Below are 21,662 nucleotides of genomic sequence, written 5' to 3'. Positions count from 1 at the left end.
CCTCCCCCCCTCCCCCCTCCCCCCTCCCCCCCCCCCCCCCCCCCTCCATGTCAAGGAAAGAAATAAGTTCAGGATAAGTCATTGCTAGTGGTGGGGTTTTTTTTGGTTTTTTTTTTTTATTGATCTTCTTTTTATCACTGCCTTGGGTCTGTGTTTACAATGTATGTTTAGTCTTGTCGCCATTTGCAGTAAAAGTGTTATCCATTGGGGATAGTTGAAAGTCACCCCATCTGGTTAATATTTCTCAACAGTGTTACTAAACAACAGAGTGCTGAGTAATGACAGACAACACACATTTATATGTGCACCTATGAGCAGTAAACACACTTCTACATTGAAGTACTCCAAAATGTAAAAAAAACACCAAAAAACAGAGTTATGTTTACATGTGATCATGCAGAAGTACTACCAAAAGGAACAAACTTTGTATCCGTAATTTCCTTTGTGTGATAATTGTACAAAAAAAACCCACAAATTTTCAACTTAGTACAGTTGTGTGCACATTTATGTTCGTATTTTAATGATCTTTCCAACTACTTATAATGGAAATGCATTTTAGAGCCAAAAATGCTGCAATTTGTTCGAAAGTGCTCCTTTAAGGCAGTTTCTTTATGCCCATTCTCTTGATTAGTTAATCAATAATCATGTTTTCTACAACTGAAAACGAAATCTTAAATAATTTTAAACTATAAGTTATTTGTCTTCAGAATCAAAAAGATATCACTTTTAAAAAGCTCACACGATAAAGCTCAGACCATTGCTCTTTCTCAATTTGTTGATCAAATTGTTGGTTCTTATTCCTGTTTTCTTTTTTTAGGTCAATGTGGAATGTCCCACCCCTGTGCTCAAATATGCAAGAATGTACCAGGCATGGGACGGGTCAAATGTGAATGTGAATCTGGTCACATACTGGCTGCTAATGGCTTTCTGTGTATCAGTGAGGAAGGTAAGGTAGTAACATCAGAAAAGCTTTCTATTCTGGAATATGTTTCTGATTCCCCCCCCCCCCCCAGTCCTTAGGCATCAACACATTGTAAGTCTTAGGGGGTTACATTCTCTTTTCTTACTTAGCCCCTCCCAAAAAGAAATTTAGACTAAACAAAATTTGTAAAATTCATCAAAAGATCAAAAGAAAAGCTGCTTTTCAAAAGCATCTTGCTTTTTTGTGAACTACATTTTCCCTTGGTATTTCTCAAATTTCAGCAAATGATAGCAAAAATTTTACACCTAGGTTAAAGCCTTTGTTACACAGTGCCGTTCTGGCATCCTGATGGTGTCACAACCATAGAAGTTGGCAGAACTGGACAAGGACTTGACGGCAACTGCTCTGAACGGGGAGCTCGTGTTGGGGACTAGCGGGGAACTGCATAGGTCGTGATAGACACTGGAAGGTCCTGACAGAACGGCAAAGTGCCCCGATTGTTTTGAGCATGTTCAAAACAAACAGGAGACTCTTCCGTCCTATTCACAATGGGGTAAGAACGCTGCAAGGTTGAGCGTGGACTTAACTGGAACGGTCTGGACGTGGGGCCGACGGGAAGGAAGTCGGGAGCATCACTGTGAGAACTGCATGCACGGAGCTGCATCGGGACTGTCTTTCACTCACGAGTCTCATGTCTATACCGTGCTTACACAGTGCCTACCCAAACCTCCGCCCGTTGCAGGCACAGGGTAAGCACATGATTGACTTGACACCAACGGCTTGGATGGGATTGGGAGTATGAGCCATATTTGTCTTGAATAGAACTGCCTGAGAACAACTTGGACTGGATGAGGATGGGGTGAGGACTGGGCGCGCATGGATTATGGTCTGGGATCCAAGGCTGGCGCCATAAGTTGTTTAATTTCCCGCGTCCTAGCCACGTTTTAATGTATTTTTTGGGTAGTGACCATCATATCACACACGGGGCTAGAGAACAGCACTGCGTGACAGGGGCTTAAAATGAGTAATCTTCCTCAAATTAGTTGTACCCCCCCCCCCCTCCAAAAAAAAGGAGAAATACAAACTACCTAAACAAAATGCAGGTGTTTAAAGACAAGACATTAAATAACACCTTACAGGGCTGGGTACACAAAATGAACTTCATATGTTGGCCCAAGAATTATGTGAAATTGTGTTTTCACTCATGTATAATTTTGGAAAGTTTGGCCTAGGGATTTGAGTCAGTAGGCCTACATGTACTTTTTTTTTTCATTTTTAGAAGGGCCTTTTTCTTTTCTCCATTTTTTTCCCTTTCATTTTTGCCTGTTAGAGAAAGGAGTGCCTTTAGAATATTCACACAACAGGCACCAAGAAAAGTTCTCAACTACAGGGCTGACTATTCACACTAATTGGCCAACAGACAAGCTTGACTGAACACAAAGCTTTGGTGAAACCTTTGTTGGTACAACCCAGAGCCCTCAGGTTATCCCATAACTAACTACCAGTACCAGTACATGTAGTGTATGGCAGCAGTAATAAAACAACATCCATGTTCCCAGCACAGCCTTATAAATAAACAATATTTTGATATATAGTGAACCCCCATTTATACCGTACCCACAGCCCTTGAGTGTTGTGGCCTAAATACCGGTAGCAACCTAGACATTTTTTGCAGTCCAATATTTGATTTTGCAATTTTTTCCCCAGATAAATTCTTCAGTTGAATAATACATGTACATGACATGATGGGGAGTTTGCACAAGTTTTATCTTCAACCTCCCCACAGAAAATGTGGATAACCTTTAAATACCTTTGTCATGCTTTGGATCTTGAAGGGCAGATATTGAGTATGAAAGCAAAATGTGTTGAATCATGCAGGTGATTACTGTAAAAGTGTGGGTGTGCGTGTTTATGGTGTAAATCGAGAACACACACGTGCAACATCATCAATGAATTGAGAACAAGAACCAAATCGAGGTCGTAACGTGTTCAAAACCAATGAGAGCTGTTGCAAAAAAGTTAAGAGTTTAAACAAAGGAAAAGGCAAGATGAACAATTGAAAATCCTCAATTTACACCATAAACAAATGTGTGTGTGTACGGTATGTAAGTTTGTTTCTGCATTCAATAGGGGACGTTGAACAAAAGAGGACAATAGGGTCCCCAATTTAGCAATCATGTACAAAACATACCAGTATGGGAGGTCTTCCTAAAAATGTTAAGTACAAACAATAGGGGGTCCCCGATTGCAGGCAAATACACACTACTGGTGTGTGTGTGTGTGTGTGTTGGGGAAGGCTGAGGTAGAAAAAAGGTTCAGTTATGTAAAGACTATTTCCAAAAGATCCAGTGTAGATTAAGATCTTTGAGGGTACATTGACCCCGTTCCCACTTGATCCACCAATTGGGGGATCTGATCCACCTTTTGCCAAATTGCCGGATCAGATCCCCCAATTGGTGGATCAGATCCGGCAATTGTGTGTAGTGGGAACGCTAACCGTTATAAGGTGGATCAGGATCAGATCCACCTTTTCTGATCCACCTCTGGACCAGGATACAGATCCCCCAATTGGTGGATCAGATCCGGCAATTGGCGGATCACGGCAGATGGGAACGCAAAAGGTGGATCTGATCCGGCAATTTGACCTGTCAACATCCGCACGGTGCACGAGTGGCGCGAAAATGTTGCGGTCTTTAAGAACGAAGAAACACGTTTTCAGGCATGTAGCTCATGTGAAAATTTCCAACGTACACAACGTGCACAATAAACAACCGCTGAACTACGGGCTAGCACCGCGCATGCACGTGGTATATCCTGAAACTACACTAGGCCTTTTACAATTTTCGTTGCGTATTCTTCCATTTCTAAACCTTTTTTTTTCGAGAAATTTTACTTATTTTTCCATCCATAAATGACTCTGAGTCCGCACTCACCAAAACACTTCAATTTGGCACAGAATCATGGAAAAGCTTACGAATACGCAATGAGAATAGTGCCGATAACGCGGTGCGTCTGCAGGTGACAAATCTGTAGTATTGATTATAGAAAATTGGAAAAGATGTCGTAGTACATCATGTGACCATTTTTAACCAATGAGAAGCTTCAGAACCAGGGAATCCCTTATCGATGCATTGGTTTCTGCCGTGATGTCACACAATGAGCGGCGCTGTTCGATTTCACCAGTTAATTTATGCACGTACGGATCCTCTATCCGTGATTTATGTCGGTGAATTCGCGTAATTTTTGTCGGTGAATTCATATCGCTGTTAAAAACTGACCCATCCTGGCCTAGCAGTAGCATGCAACACTACTGGCACTCCACAGAGCGCGCGTAATTCCGAACTCAGTGACCTTTCAGACCCAACATTTCCGTTTGAAAAGGTGGATCAAGCATAAGTGGGAACGCGACTTGCGGTTTCGTTGCGGTAAGATAACGATCACACCAAAATGCCGGATCGTGATCCACCTTTTCCAAATTCAAGTGGGAACGCGGTGATAGTAATTGTAAATGTACATTTACAGTAATCAGGGGTAAGATCAAGGAACCTGCTGTTCATAATCTCGTTTCGTTTAGATTATGTACCCTAGTCCATTCCAGTAGAGGGCGCTACCAACAAGAATATCAAATCAAGTCACTCAGCATTCGGACCCGAGAAATTGCAAGCATGCCTTTAATATGCATGTATCATTAAACCTAACTGGTCACTGCGGCTTGGCTGCACTTGCCAGGGAGGGCTGGCTGCTTCAGGGGAACAGAATCCAAAATCAAGTCTCAATTGGATTATGACTAATTGACGAGGGTGTTTGTGTCCATGTGTATGACACTTTACTCAAGTGCCATGACAGTTATTAGACATCAAATATTTACAAAAAGTAGACGTCCAAAGTGTGCTACGTTCAGTAGTACTTTCTCGTGATTACAAATTGATGAGTATTCAAGTAGAAGTTTGAATACAAGTTAACATTCTTCAAGTCTTTGCTTGTACCAGTAGTTGAGTACATTGCGTGTGTATGTTATAAATTTGAGTACCGAAAGAGGTATACTTGAGTACAAGAAACCTTACAAAGCACCCAACATTCGTGTATGTGTAGCAGGTGCACAATATAGCAACTGTATAAATAATCTAGTACAATTGAATGATTGGGCTGCCGTGAGGGGCCCATTAAATGCAGGTTAATGAAGACTAGGAACAAGCAGGTGCTTGCATAGTTAAGTGTACTCCTGGGGGAAGTACTTGACGGGTATGGGATTTGTTTCTAAGGGGAGCTGTGCAGAATTAAATATTGTCCAGAATAATGCTTCATGTGCAAACAAACAAGTAGCCAAGCACCATGTACATTTTACTGTTTGTATAGCTCACAGTATTGAACATTATTATTACACATTTTAAGTCAACTCTGTCATGTATCTTTCTCCTCTGTCAGTATCTTTCTTTCAAACATCCGTTTGGTCTAACATTCTAAAGTTATGCCGAAACAGAGTACACTGTATTTGAAATATTTGAATTGAGTAGGCCTACATGACAGTTTGATGTTTGAAACAGTTAAAGAGACTACACATATATTGAAATATCGACGGTCGCAATCAATCAGAGTGACTCCACAGTCAGGTCTATGGACACAAATAATTCATCAAGTTCACCTTTCTGAAACAAAATCTATTTAAGTTGATGCGAGTCGCTCCTTTTACGATTTTCTCAGCATGACTCTGGAATGCCAATCTGAAACAGGTGCAATGCTGGTAATTACTTATCTCTAATACCAAGGTCTTTCAATATATCAAATCAATGAGACAAAGATTTCTGAAATTCAAGGAAATGTAATATCTGATCAAAACCACAGATGTATGCCCTTGTCTCATACCAGTTTGTGTTTTTCTAGGTTGTGTCTTATGTGTCTCACTGTTGTCCATTTTGTCCTTTCTCACTGTCTCTGTTTTTCTCTGTCATGTCCACTTGTCTGTCGATAGGTTAGGGTACAAAAGCGTGACGCTTCACCTTATACCTAAATGTTGTCGTAAATTTGTTCTAGTATTGATCCATGTACATTATTATACACGATTACATAATTCATTGCATTTTGCTCTGTGTACATGTATATTATGTTTACACGGCATTGTAACATTTTATTGTGTGGAAATGGCAACATTGAAATAAATGTTTCTACTAACTAAGTTCAAATGTACACACAGAGTTTCTAGGGTATCCTTTCTAGCAAGTGAGTGATTGATTACAGTAATGAGTTGTAAACTTTGATTGTTGACATAACATCCTTAGTCCACCCATGGGAATTATTCTTGGGTAGATATGGTTATCCCTTATCAGGGTGCTCTTACTGTAATCACAGTGTCAACTCCAGTCACTTGTCAAATTCCAGGACAACTAGAGCAAACAGTGTGGAAAATAAACAAGACAGTATTGACTTGGACTAATGTCAACTGTAGTCTGAGACTTCAGCTTCTGTCATTCAAATTTTGGAAACCAAAATCGTGAAACTCATGTACAAATTATGGGAAGAGATGTTGAAAGCTTGTATTGTAAATATATATACACATTGCCGTCATCAGAAAACTATCACTGTGTGCACATTGGACATTGCAAGGATATGGTCGCTTTTAGTCTCCACATTATGTGATGATTTTATATTCATGTACAGTATAAAACAACAAAAAATGTAGCATGTAATTGTAAGCATAACTAGTCTTACCATTTTAGTAATCATTTACCGATATAGTTGCATGAAAAAAAATAGTTTAAGACAAAAGAAACTTGTAACTAAATATTTTGAAACGGAACAGAGATCTTCAATTTTCATCAGTGAAGTACCCTTGCCACTTGCACAATTTAGCTGTCATTTCTGTAATATCTCTAGAAGCTCAAAAGTGTAAGTGTGAACAGTTGCAAGATTTATTTGCAAGGGCTTTAGTCAGTAAACTTGCTGGGGAAAGGCCTAACGTCCCAGAAATAATCCTTTGAACCTGCCATTGTGTCAGGAATCTGTAGGTTTAATCTTTCAGCTGTATAGGAGGAAAACTCCCATAGGCATCACTGAACACACTGAAATCTAATACCAGTTGCACTTCTCTTCCAATTGTTATGTGTGTGTGACTAGTTGATGATTGGGTCTCATTGTTGCCCTGTCCCTCATGTAACAATCATTTGAACCACAAAGCATATATGGCTTAAACTTAAGACATTTGCTACATTTACAATTAGGTTTGACAGTCATGTACTGTAGAATACTCCAGGATTGATTATGTACATTTACATGCATTTTCTCTGTTGATAATAAGCTACATGTTCATAATTATGCAGTCTCAAATGCCAAACCGATTAGACTAATAGCAGCATAGTGAGATGTAGCCAGCCATGGTCTGGCTAATTGGCTCCATACCACCATGGTTCCACTTGTCCTCCAAGCCAGGTCATGACCTGATATCAGGCCACATGATGATATCTTTATCATCATCCCTTGCCCTACTGGCTGGGTCTCCTTTGGGCTCCAGTCACCTTGTTGACTTCAACCAGCGCCAGCATTCCAGTCATACCAAGCAGTCTTAAGATATTGCTCATGTTGAGTGCATAGCCTGGGCAAGGTTATCCTGGCCTGTTTGCTTTACTTTGCTAAGGACAACTCTTGGTTGTCATTTCACACCCAGCAAAGGATAAGAGGGCAAGTCTGTGTACCCTTATAACTCCTTGCCTCTATTCATTAGCATCAGAAGGTTGTCATTTGAAGCTACTCCTAAAGTTGCTTAATTCCCGCATTCCATTACAATTAGTGTATGCCCCATAAATCTCTTAAAAAGTAGTTTACCAAAGAAAATGCTGTTATCTTGGGCTCAGGAACCTAATTGCAATCTTGTGTTGCAGTTCGGTGAGATGCTTTACTACATGTATACTTGATTTTTCAGCCCATATTCGTGGAATCTTTGTTAGTAAGACTTGTGAATTAATCCAGTTATTCACATGCTACATGAAACATGGAACTGCTGTAACTCTTCTGGGATAATGAAAGTCATTTGGAATGATGCACTGACTGGTTAATTAAAAGTGCAATATAAAATAAATGTTCATGTTACTATTATTAAATTTTACTGTTGTGTCAAATATTGACTTCTTCACTGCCAAGATACATTTTACCCAGTGTGTATTTCCCTGTAAAATATTCAGTACTCACAGAATATAATGTTTATTGCTTGGCAGTTACAAGTCATTCCTAATACTATAGACACACAATGTGAAATACCACTCACCAACCAACAAATCTAAATGCTCACCCCTGAATTTCTTGTATTAGGCCGCACAGTGCTGTTAACAGGTGGTGAAGGGAATGCAGTGGGTTGTATCATAACAGCATCCTTTTTATTTTGTCTCAACAGCCTCCCTTTCTGTTCATTCTTTCCAAAAGGTACAGAAATATAGGAACACATGATACTGGAATACAAGTCAATGTCCAAGGACTGGATTAGGAGATCAGCTTGTGATTTTCCTTTTGCCCCTTCCCCCCCCCAAAAAAAAGACATTCAGCCAAAGTTTCTAAGTAAATACTTATCTATTGAGTCGGAAGATACTTTTAAGTTTTACTTGAACCTACATGTATCAATACTTGTACATTACATAATTACTAATTGCTTGTGTTTTGTTCCAAATCCAATTTACAGATGAAACCATCGACATTGATGCAGAGACAAGCCCCACAGAGGCAGTAGTAACTGTGTCAGAAGAGACAGTTGACAAAGCTAAGGATCAGCAGGGCAGTGGAGGACAGGAGATGGAGGGAAGTGGGAGTGGAACAGATGAAGACGGAGAACAAGAAACAGGAAGTGGTGAAGAGATACATGTGCCTAGTCCCATGGTCCTCTGTCAAGACTTTGAATGTCAGAATGGAGGAACATGTTACGTGGATGTGGTGATGGACAAAGCAATGTGCAGATGCACAGAAGGATTCAAAGGAGATAGGTGTGCAGAAAGTGTGGTGATACCACCTACTACATGTGAAGGATTTGAATGTCAAAATGCCGGCACATGTTATATCAACGGTGAAACAAGTAGAGCATCATGCCACTGTCCACTTGGATATGAAGGAGAGATGTGTAAGCAAAGTAAGTACAAGGATCATAAGAGACCTTGATGTACCCATAGAGCAAGGACCCAAGGAGTTCGTACTCCAAGACTTCAAAAGTAAAATGATGGTCGCCGCACTGGAAAGCAACAATAGAAAGCACCTGGCAGCCAGCTTGCTCAGTTGCTCACTACGCTAATCTTGACACAATAGAGATCCACGCTCACTAATGCCAGAAAAGGAGTTTGCATGGCTTCGTAGACAGTACCATGGTAAATACGCATGCGCAGTTGTCATACATCGCTAAAAATGAATGATTTTGAAGTGTTTGTTCGGAGTTGGATGATACTGTATATAAATGTGGTCAACATCACTGGACCAACTTTTTATGAAGAACAAAATGCTCTGAACCTTTAGTTTGAAAACTTGTGAAATTTTCCAAAAAAACACATTTCATTAATGATATATTGCCAATTAAAATGTCTGAAAATACATGAAAACTTATCTGAAAGAAACTCAATTTATCTCCAAATTACAGGGACAGATAACGCTTTTAAGCACCAATAACTGCACATTGCTAACTTGAGTTCATAACTCACATCTTACAACTGCGCAGTTGTAAAAACCTATCTTGTCGTAAAATATATTTTTAAAAAAAGAGCAGCGACGTGACATGACTTATTATGCAGCATATAGGGAGGTTGTTGGTTACCAACTAAAAAGGCGGCGACGATCATCGTGTTCAAAGGCCGCTGGCATTCACGCTTTGAATGGTCGAGGCTTGCGGTCACAGTGCTTTAGCTATTGACATTCCCGAGGGATTGGTATGTTAATGGTCAAAATGTAAATCGCCCAAGAGTTCTGACTCCTTGGGTCCTTGCTCTATGATGTACCGGTACAAGGGAAACCTGAAATGGATCATACAAGCAAATTCTGTAACATTCCCCCTCCCCCCACCCTCCCCGTCTGAAACGAAAAAGAAAATAGGAAAAGAAGAAAACCTACAAAAAGAAAATGTAAATGAGAAGGACAAGAAAAAGAAAGAAAACTAGAGCTACGTCTGTTCGAGGAACAGAACATACATATGGTTTTAATGGAGTTAGGGTTTACAAACTGGGGTAAAAACGCCCGATTTTTAAGTTTTTGTTAAATATCTCAGTACTACTTGGAGACACTTAGAATAAATGTGTGGTTTTATGCAAAACATGTCTCCTCTATCGTGTGCAAATATAATATCATGGTCATTATATTGATAAAGAGAAATTTTCCTCTCTGCATGAAGTCAAGGGTAAAAGGTACCGGTAGTAATTGATAATTTTCGGGGTTTTTTTCCTCATTTTTCCCAAAAATAAATTAGGGTAGGGGCTGTGAAAATAGGGTAGGTAGGGTAACCGGAGCAGAACTATTGTTTGGGGTTTTTTTTTGCCTTAACCCAGTGGTTTGAGCCACAAACTGAGGATTGAGTAATACAGATTCTTGTACATTATCATTGGAAATCATACGAAGCATCGCACCACAACTCACAGATGCTTTTCCCAATGTGTCATTTAATTAAAGCACAGTTGGTTAATATGGGCATCTATTTTCTGTGAAACACCAATCAAAATATAAGGTGACATTTGCAAAAAGTACTTCAGTTTTTATAACTAGCCAATCAAGTACAGTGAAAATTTCACAGACGAAAGGTAAACAAGTGCCCAGAATTATTGAGAAGACCATGGTGGTTCTGTGTATTGTCCTCACTAATTCTTGGGGCAAACCTTTAGCTGAATCCTTGTACCCAATCAGCTCCGTCTTCCACCCATATGAGGCTGTATCTTGGGTATCCGTGGGCCAAACTGCATGTTGCTTTATACCTATACACTGTACATTAGAGATATCATTTGCATACAATCACTTTACATCTATACAGTGGTCAACAAAACTTACTATACCGGTAGTTAAATGGTTGTCTAAAAGTCCTACAAAAACCATTCAAAAATCTATTAAATGCTATCCATTCTGTGCTTTTGTTTGGAATTCATGTAGGGATTTTGCCCAAAACAAGTCCAGAAGACCACTATAACGTTTGATGGCTACAAGCATGTACATTGTAAAAACGAAAAGACTTGCTGAAAAGATGGAAAGATGTTTTCTTTTCTTTTGAAAAGCAACAAATAATGTTTGGTCAAAAAACATGAAGAAGGTAGAACATGACATGGATGATGCATTGATGCAAGGGCAGATTCCTCAAAAATGCCATTTTCACAAAGAGATGCCCACATGATTGCCCTGACAGATTATTGTGCGGAAAGGCATGAGAGTAAGTCATCGGAGATTATAGGCATCTTTGATGTGTGTACATTTTCAGTGTAAACATGCACGCCCCCTAATACATTCTATTTAAAACCAATCTATGTTTGACAAATGTAAAATAACGAGCCAGTTTTGACAGAACAACTTCAATAAACATCATTTGCATAATATAAGTATTCATGTACGTGTATTGAACTTTGAAATCAAACAAGAATGTAGATCTATGCATTGTCACACAATTATTACATGTACCAGTAAGGCCATCACTGTTCAAATGTGGAGGGGAAAAAATAACTACTTAGGCCTACTGTTGGGATTATTTGAAGAAGAAAAAAAGCCAAGTCAAAACATGCATGAAACAGGTACATGTACAAGGTTTTATTTAAACGCACAGCCCATTGAATAACATGAACTTTGCTATCCAGCCACCGGTACCATTCTGCCAGTCAATCCAAGCATTCACCTGTGTACATCATTATTCTTTTTCAGGACTTGTGTGTTTGGACAGGGTGAAAAGGCATAGGGATTAGTGTCAGCCTGCCAAGCTGGCTGTGTCTAGGGAGAAAACTATCCATTGTACCTGATTCTATTCAGCCACCCAGGGAATGGTGTGTCACAACACCCATGGCCCCAACAACTCTCACTACTTGTTCAATTCCCATTGTATCAGACTCCTCTATTATTTAGGTGCTATTTGCTGAAGCTGGTTGACATTCTGCACGATATTTGGTTCTCATTGTTGAGAAGTAGGTCTTGGTTGAATAGGATTGTATTTATTGCTATGGGGGCATTCCATCAAGTCCATTGGGTACTTCTCCCCACAGTTAAACATCTTTGTCTGGCTCTAAGTCTTTGGATGTGAAACATTGGTACATGTCCATGTATGTACATGTTTACATGTATCGTAAGCCTCATTGCTCTGTTTTGAAACGTTGGGGTCATTTTTTTCTTTTCAGTGCAGATCTCAAAGTTAAAACACATTTCTTTTTATATTTTTTTTTTAATTTTGATAAACCATAAATGGAAGCTGACTAGATGCAATATCATGTCTTAAAATTGAACAAAGAAATTGACTGAAGCAGGGTTTGAACCTGTGACCTCCAGATTGCCATTCCGGTCCTCTACTAATTGAGCTTTCCAGCCCTGTATTCTTACTAGGACTAACAACCCACCTTCATTTGAAGGGGCTGGTACCGGTAAGGTTAATTTTAGGCCAAATTGGCGCACTTTGACATTAAAGGCAATAGGAACACTTGCAATTACCCACAAACATACCTACTTGCTTAACCAGAACCAGAGGGGTTCTTGTGAAAGGATTCCATGGGTGTATACATTCGCCAGTGAATCTATCATCCTGTTCATGCATTTTTACGGTCATTATCCTACCTCTTGGCACATGAAAAATCCACTCTGTGAGACGATATGTTCCTGAAGACAATCAGTTCAAACAAACATAAACAAACATATTCATCACCTTTAACTTGATTAGTTTTAATGGTGTTGCTCCAAAACTGTTGACAGTAAACCCATGTACCATGCTTATATGCACTACATAAATACCCTTACTGTTATTTGCTTGCAGCTGTTGCCATCAAGTTCCCAAGTTTTCAGAGCCATTCCTACATGGAATTCTCCTCTCCACTTGGCCTTTATCGGACATTCCAGGTCCGAGTGGATTTCAAGCCAGAGACGCTGGATGGATTGCTTCTATTCTGTGGAGAGCAGGACAGTACTGATAAGGACTACTTCTCCCTCGGTCTTGTTGATGGCAAGATGCAATTCAAGTGAGTTATTGATGGCAATCTTCATAGCTATGATAGCCATTGGTATGTGTCTATGTCTGTCTATCAAGTAAGGCTACAGCATGTGACTTTTTGCATCTTTGTAGATTAAGTTTTGAAAAGGGTGCCCTCAGCTTCAGAGTCATTACCAGTGATGTCTGCTGTGTCAGGTATTTCAGAAGGTTTGCATACATTCAGACATTTTGTGCGCAAATCATTCATTTTTCCCTCTCTTTTTAGTGAAGACAAAATAGTGACAAAATGACGATGTGACATATGCGAAATATCACATGGCAATAGTTCCTAGAGGTGTCAAAAGTTGATAAACTGAATGAGGAAGTCATTGGGAAGCTTAACTCAAACCACTTCACTTACTCTGCAACACAAGAGTTTCAGCATTAGCACAAATTAACACAGACTGCAGTTTGATAATGAATTTGTGTACATGTATACAGACAAGGAGATATTACACTGCCCATCTACCTGCAGCAAATCTGTTCTACCATGCATCACAGTGGTTTGACTGATGGTTATGTAGAATATGCTGTCGGAGAATGTGCTGTAAACCAACATGTTTTGATATGCAAATGATCTGATAATGTGTCACCCAAAAAAATGCTTAATTGCAATGTGATTGAGCCTAACACCAAAACTAATATCTCCAATGAAATAAAACAACTTTTGTGGAGAGTGATAAAATGAGAAACAATCCATGAACAAATTCACTGCCCAGCTGACAAACCTGTTTCAACGCTGGCAAAATACTGGGTTGTATCAACATAATTTGTGACATTTAAGCAGCAACTGTGACCTGCCTAACAAAAGGGATGGAATAAGTGCAATCAAGCAATGCCCCATTCCCAAGGTACAATGTATATCTTCCAGCACCCTATATCCCTTGATCCTCTTCCATAATACATGTAGCTCAGGGAACCCTGAGGCTGGTTGGACTACTGAGGGGCACAGTAAGGATACTGTTACTCTCAATACAAGTAGCCATACAAGTTCTCAAGCTCCCCATGGGGTTTGGAGATAACATTGATGACATCAGTAGTTGGAGGAAAAAACCAGCCCTGCGGGAGATTTGGCACCAATACAGTAAACACCCATGCAATGCACGACCCGGAGATTCATTTCTTAGTTCCGTCCTTCCAAGTCTTTAATATCATAATCCGATAAAAATGGGGCTATTTAGTGGAAAAGCTGGGCCTGAAGGCCAACACTGAAGACGGACAAGTTGGCGAGACCTTTGGAGAGAAAGGCAAGACAGGGATATTTCATCACCTTATTTCAACCAAATATTGCTGCCAACTGAAGCGGTTGGTCAGATTGTGGATTGTCTTACTTCTCTAGGCACTTCATCTCTGCTGATTAAAACCACTGATAAATCATTTGCTATCCCCCTCTAGTTTGTTGATGCATGCTAGTGGCAGATTGAGTTATTCATTGTGCCTGCACGATTGCCTTGTTGTTGTCCTAATATTGGCAGGCACAGATATGAACAGTTTCATAGAAGATCCATATCAATGTGCTCAAGGCGTTGCAGTATTTAGAAGCAATCATATTTATTGTAGATTTTTTAAATTGCAACGAATAGATTTCAATATAATTCACTTATATAATGTTCAGGGTTTTTTTAATTTGAATTAAAAGTATAGCTCCTAGTCCTATACTGATCAGCATGCTTAGCATTATTTATGGACAAATATCAGTAGGGAAAATGTTTGGACACTGGATGAACATTTTATAAATTTTAAGAATATTTTGGGGGGTTTTGTAATTGATTGCTTTTGAAAGAAAAATTGTCAAGTATTAATACCGGTACTTGAAGAAATCTACTTACTCAAAAGTGTTTTCTGGGGGTTGTTTATTGTTTAAAGAGAATTAAATCAATTTTAGAATTGCAATCATTGCCACTTGAATAGGCAGGATAATTGAATAAGATGAAAGGGAAAACGTGTGTGTGGACAAAGGGAATAAGGCAGATAATGCTGGCGGCAATTTTCAATGTGCTTTCCTGGACGTCAAGATGATGTACATGTATACCTGGACAGGATATTGAGCTCCGTGGGTCCCCCCTGCAGGCAGATGCTTTTATCGCATTTAATTCGGCTCAGAGATCCTATTAATGCGTCACTGGACGTGTCCGTTACAGTGATGTCATATGAGGTCATGGGGAGAATTATGATCACTTAATGAGATACAATAAGAGATAACTAATCTTAAAGAAAAATTTAAAAAAAAACCTCTCCCAAAGAAACACCATCAGCATTCATGAATTTAAATTTATCAATTAAATGTGTAATTAAATTTAACTGTTAACATAGGTAATGTGTATGTGCTTCAAGTGCGAGCATTTAGTCAGTGTTTTTTTTTTATAGATAAACAGATTTTTTTTTAAGAATGCAGGATGTTGCATTGTAGCATATCTGTGGTTAAACCCAACATCCGAGACTACAGGAAGATGAGGTTAAATATCCTGGACACGATGGAATTCTGGTAGATAAATCTTGTCTTTTTATGTTACAGTTCTATTTTGATTTGAGGATAGAATCTAATAATTCAAGTGATATTCAAGAAACACTCAGGCTTGGTAGAAGAATGGAGAAATACATGATGTCACTTTCTGACTCAGTCATGTCAGTAGAAACAGAACATAAAACCTTATCATTTTAGCTTAAATGGTTGCTGTGATCTACATGCATATATTCATTTATTTTCATATTAGAACCCCTGTAGGCGTATTTCCTTATTTGTTGAGGCAGTAACCCCCAGGCACTTTGCTGGTTGGCTAAAATCCTTGAATTTAAAATCCATAATTTTGCAGAAACCAAATGATACAAAACTTAACTGTCCTACATGTAGGTATTGACGGTTCAAGTATCTGAACCAACCACCTAACCTGAAGAAAATAAGCCTGGATGGATTAGTTGTTGGTATTTGTTACCCTGAACATCCAAAGCATTTCTGTTAGAAATGTTACATACAAGTACATGTATGTGAGGGGGAGTAATGCAGGATTTGGAAGCGAGTACAGGCAATGTCCTCCTTCAATGCATGCACATGTACATGTACATGTATGTGAACATATTTGTGGAGTGATCCAACCCCAAAGACTGTGCAAAAAATGAACATTTTGCTAATCAATATTTCCGTGGGGGGGGGGGGGGGGGGGGTCCGTGTAAAGGATTTTTTTGTTGTTAACTTCAAAACCAGCAAGATCCCCAAAAAAGTGCAGGCCCATAATTAGTGGCTAATGTGCTGAATGGAAACCTATTGTCCTATTGTAAATAGGTGCCTGCAGCCTGATCAGAGTTTCTTTCTTTGCTGGCAGAAGACAGGATTTGGCTTGCTTCAGCAAGAGCACCGTGACAAACAGAACAAAAGACATCACATTTCTTAAGATCCCCAATTTCTTGAGAAGGAAGAAGGAAAAAGACTGTTTGTATTAAATCCTCGTATGAAATTACCTGAGAATTGTAATCCATCATGTTATGTACTTGTATATTGAGTAGGCTTTCTTAAAACTAAATAATAAGGAATGAAAACGTGGCATAATGTGACTGAAATATCTCTCTGAAGCTCCAAGGAATTCATTTAAGGGTTCTTTAAATTCAACGGCTGTTAGTGTTTTAGACCTTCCCATACATTTTTTGGCCAGAGGTTGATTGTTTCTTTAAACATGCACTGTAAGGAAATGTGACAGAAATTTGTATTAAATAAGTAACCACCAATTTGTTTTCTTCAAAATATGGTAGAGGTTCCTCTTCAAGGAATAGAATATAATTTGTTTCTGATAATATCAAACAAAATTAGCTGGCCTTAAAAATAACATTTAAATATCAGCTTTCCAGAAATTGATTGACAGCCCTTTGACAAAGCTTATGCAATTTAACTCTTTTCTTTAATAAAAAGTATTTTTTAGGTTTTCCCATGGGTAGAAGCTGTTGGAGAATGCACATTTTAATGTCAGTTGGTCCTTTAACACATGTAGCCTCAAATGCCTTTGAAAAAGAAAATTGCTGTTTTCTGGAAATATTAATTACCCCTAACAGAACTCAACCCATCAAACCCCAACAGCATGTTTTGTTGGAATCTGTCAGAATGGGTACAGTATCCCTAAACTGACAGTCTTTTACATTGGGTTGGCACACCTCCAGAATCAAAGTCAGAAATATGTGTGTGCAGTTTCCCATATGGTGTTGGAATTTGCCAGGATGGGTATGGTTCCTAGTAAATCATGCCAGGGAGTTAAGATTTAAAGAAGCTGGCAAAAGTGCTTTGAACTTACCACAAGTGCTAAGGTCAGCAACCACTAACGACTTATAATTATGAGATTAGTTTATTCCTTTGAAAGGAAATTGATTTCCAAAAGTTAATTTTATGGAAACTGTTTTGTTGAAGTATGGTCTCTTTTAAACATGTACATAAAAATGATAATGCAAAACATTAACTCCAAAAGGGCCAGGTTGGATGTCCGACCTTGGTCCATTTTTTTTTCAAAAAAACCTCACCACGTGAATTTCAGCAATATCATAAAAACGGGATAAAGCAGTTGTGCAAAATGTCAAATGTTCAGTACAAAGTACAAAAAAAACCCTTATTTTCCTGTTAACCTTGTACTTTGTAGGAGAAGGCACTCATTCATGGACAGAAGCATGGAATATTAATGAACACTTACAAAATACTTTTTATATTACAGAGTTGAAACGTTGCATACTACATGTACAAATGTATGAATGTTTACATAATTCTGAATTATGAATGTTTCTAGTAACTAGAAACAAATAATAAAAATCAAAACTCATCTCATAATCTGTAAGATTTGGGATAAATATTCATGGTCTTATTCCAAACACATTTCCTCTAATACATTCTTTGTAATTTGAGTTCCTCTGGTAAGACCACTGGTAGGTACTGTAATATGAAGGTACATACATGTACATTGTAATTGATGGATAGGATATATTCAGTTAATAGTCCAGACATGCCTGATGTTGTGGTCCAGGGATTTACTTCACTTCAGTTCATCTTTTCTCTGATCCTGCTATTTGGCCTGCTAATAAGCAAGGGATTGTGTGGGGGACAATCAGCTAGTGTGCTGCACTGCCAAGCTTTCATCTCCTTTCCTAGTAAGACTATTTAGCTACATGTAATCTTAATCTGGGAGATGACAACATTTATAGGGGATGATCTTCCATACATGTTGGTCACAAAGAGAAAAGTTTGACAAGCTTTGTTATTGTGATTAACTCCACATATTGTGGGGGAAGTCTGGCAACTTGGATTTTTGAAAAGGGGGATTATTGGTTGTTATGAATGGTGTAATTAACAGTGACATTAAGGCTTGAACATAGGACTACACAGCTATCATCAACCTGTACTTCTATGTGATTGTTACCATTATGTTAACACATGCAGTGACTTTCACTACATATTTGCACTACATTTCAAAGTAATATTTTCTTCTCACAGATTAGCCCAGTTTGCACAACATTTAAATGGAAGAATGGGGGATCCACTTTTATTGTGTATAAGATTGTGACCTCTCTCTATTGAAAATATTGAGAATTGTCCTGTGCTACATGCATGTTATTCGTTCATAATCTTATTCATGTACATATGCACAATACATTGTAGTTCTCATTGCCATCTATGCACTGGCAAGTTGGGAAAGGATTGTAGGCCTACCGGTATGGTTAGAGACATTGTATCACGTGTCTCAGAATGATGAATGTACTCGTACATGTACATTTTATATCACGCTGGTACTAATTGGAGAAGAACTTGGCAGAGTAATTGGTAGAGATTCCTTCTCCGTATCATGCCAGCATTAAATGAGTTGTGGACAGGACATAATTGCTGCTGAATGAATGATGTCTATGAATGATGTCTTACCCTATATGATACATACCGTAGAGAGATTGACTATGGGAATCATTTACATTAGGCCTTATAATGACTATAAACAGTAACAACAAAACACATGTAGGCCTACATACATTTGTGTACACATGTTTGTCTTCCAAACATTTTTTGACATATGCCTTTAATGAGAGTCTAAGAAGGAAAGTTTTCATCAAGTACATGTACATCAATGTGTATGTATGTCATTCCGTACACTTGGCATATTGGAGGAGCAAATGTCATGACTATGTAACTTCGTATTCTTTGAACTGAAGTCATTTTTCCCTAATAACCTGATTCAGAAGTTATTTCAGCAAGACTAACCAAAGGAAGCTTATGACCTTTTTTACGAAAGTAGTTTTTGTGCTTTTATCAAAGTTTAGTATATAAAAAATCATGCTCATCATTTGTGAAGTAGGATTGGTACATTGTGTAAAATCGTAATCTCAGTACAGATAAATAGTTATAACGTCTTAATAGGGAGTCCAAAATGGAATCTTTTGCAGAGTTTCAATAAAAATTCATTCCTTTGGTAAATCAATAATTTGGGATTCCTTTGGATTATTTGAATTTTGACAATTTACAAGAATATTCGAATTTTTACCTTTAATTTTTACAAAAGGAAAATAGTTATACCTTGGAGAAATTGCTACTCAAAACTGATATTTTTTGCAACAAAAGTTAAATTTGCTACTCTCTCACTGAAGGTTTGGTTACATTTAACACTAACAGCAAAACTTGATACAACTTTTCAGTTGAGTGTCTTCGTGTAAAAGCCATTGAAAAAAATATACTGCAATGGAGAATCAGAAAAAGGGCGCGAGGCTGTTTTTCAAGGGGTCATCCGTGTCTGTATACATTCAGTGGCTGCACCAGATGGGGGGGGGGGGAAGGCAATGCAAGGGGGCAAGTGGGGGGGGGGAGAAATATTTTGGGGGGCAGTTAAAATAATATTTGATTTCCAGAAGCTAAGGCGCAACTAATGCATTTTCAGGTGTAAATAAAACAACCACTATCATGACACAGTGACCTATGGTGTGTTATAATATTATGTGTGCACGGAACCAAAAATTTACTCTCTACTTTCAACTATACATGTTGTTCTGATTCTGAACAGTAAAGGAAATAAAGAGAGTTATTTAATCTTCAAGTAGACAAAGTGTGGGGGCAAGAGAAAAACTTGGGTGTGTGTGGGGGGGGGGGGAATCCCCCTTGATTCCAGCCCTCCCTCCCCCCCCCCCATGATACATGGCATGAGGGCACACAGCTGCAGGTGTAGATGTCCTAAGTCTGGGGTCTTGCATATTTTTCCCTAGATGTGTCACCTGTTTAAAATAGGTTTTCTAGTTTTGAGATTAGGGTGTTGTTTGGCATGAAATAATAATTGCATGTTATTAACCTATATAAGGAAAGAGCTTTTGAATCGTATACGTACAAGTTGTACATTATACAATAAAAGGTGGAATCAACTTTCTTTGAGATAAAGAAGGAAAACACTTGGAATCATTGAAATTTCATACATGTATGGGCCTCGGAGAAGTATGTACATGTACGACGACATGTCTGTGAGTTGAATAGTTTTGACTGCTTATGAAAACCCACTCATTTCACCCCTGGGGTTGTTTCGGTTGTGTCCATACTAGGGGAATGACCTAAGCCCCACGAATAACATCCCATGTGGAAAAGTTCAACCACATCAGGTAATAGCGAAGAATTGAGGGAAAGTGATACAATGTAATCTATCGGAACAGATGTTGAAGATGTCTGTTTAGACCCAGATTCTGGTAATCTGGAAAGGTCAGGTGCGCGTTATTAAATTTGGGCGTTGCCAGTAGCGCTGGTCTGATATGAATATTGACTCCCTGCAGGGGAAGACTGGTATTCCCTTTGCCATGTAGGTCAACAAAGGTCAAATATAGTTTAATATCTACAATCTACATGTAGATATTTTGTGGTTCTGTCCAAAGGGCATTATCTATGTATGCGGATGGACAGGAATACATATTAAAAATGTACAACATTCTGCAGATATCCATGCTTTTGGAATATTCACATACATTGTACTTCCTTTGACATTCCTATCTAGTCTTTTTGTTATTATTTGTTGTTACGAATATGCATTTGTATTTCCATATTCACCATTTTTAATATCATTTTTGACTTTAGACTGAAAAGGGGTTATAGTTTTAAGCTATTGCACCTGGAAAAATGTGGGACCATGTTGAGGACACGTACATGTACCGGTACATGTAGGCCTACACATACCGGTATGCTGATTGGGGGGGGGAGGTGTCTTTTTTTTTTAAATTGAACATTAATGATAATGTTTTCCAACCACGCTGTAAATGAAAAAGACAAGAAACTCTGGGATTTTATAAAAATGTAACAAAACCTGTTACGTTGCATATATCAAAGAAGATGGAGATTCTGAGATTGCTCTGGGGATAAGGAGGTCTTTGAGCTATTGTCTAATTGGTAACCCTGGGCCAATACCTCTGTCTGCAAATGGTGATTTATAGGTTCCTCATATTTTAAAGAAAACTAATCATTGCTACTAATTAACCTTGTATTGTATGTTTGTTCTGAGAGGCCTGCAGTCTCTAGGATGTCTAGTACATGTATATCGGTCAGTCATGGGTGCAAGTGCTTCAACGCCTTTCAGTGAATTTAACTTAGTTGTGAAATGTTTTCAC

The 21,662-nt window shown here is 38.6% G+C and overlaps 1 protein-coding gene across 1 annotated transcript in view; it reads left to right on the top strand.

Annotated features, from left to right (window-relative positions):
* The window catches only part of LOC119742559 (pikachurin-like), a 51,033-nt gene that overhangs the window by 13,880 nt on the left and 15,491 nt on the right, over nt 1–21,662 (top strand). The window contains exons 2-4 of the mRNA XM_038218626.1: nt 818–946; nt 8,586–9,026; nt 12,864–13,065. Coding sequence (XP_038074554.1) covers nt 818–946; nt 8,586–9,026; nt 12,864–13,065 — 772 coding nt within the window. The remainder of the gene's footprint in view (nt 1–817; nt 947–8,585; nt 9,027–12,863; nt 13,066–21,662) is intronic.

This window comes from Patiria miniata, unplaced genomic scaffold (assembly GCF_015706575.1).
Source record: "Patiria miniata isolate m_02_andy unplaced genomic scaffold, ASM1570657v1 HiC_scaffold_6, whole genome shotgun sequence".
Taxonomy (NCBI): domain Eukaryota; kingdom Metazoa; phylum Echinodermata; class Asteroidea; order Valvatida; family Asterinidae; genus Patiria; species Patiria miniata.
This window is presented reverse-complemented; position numbering and strand designations above follow the sequence as displayed.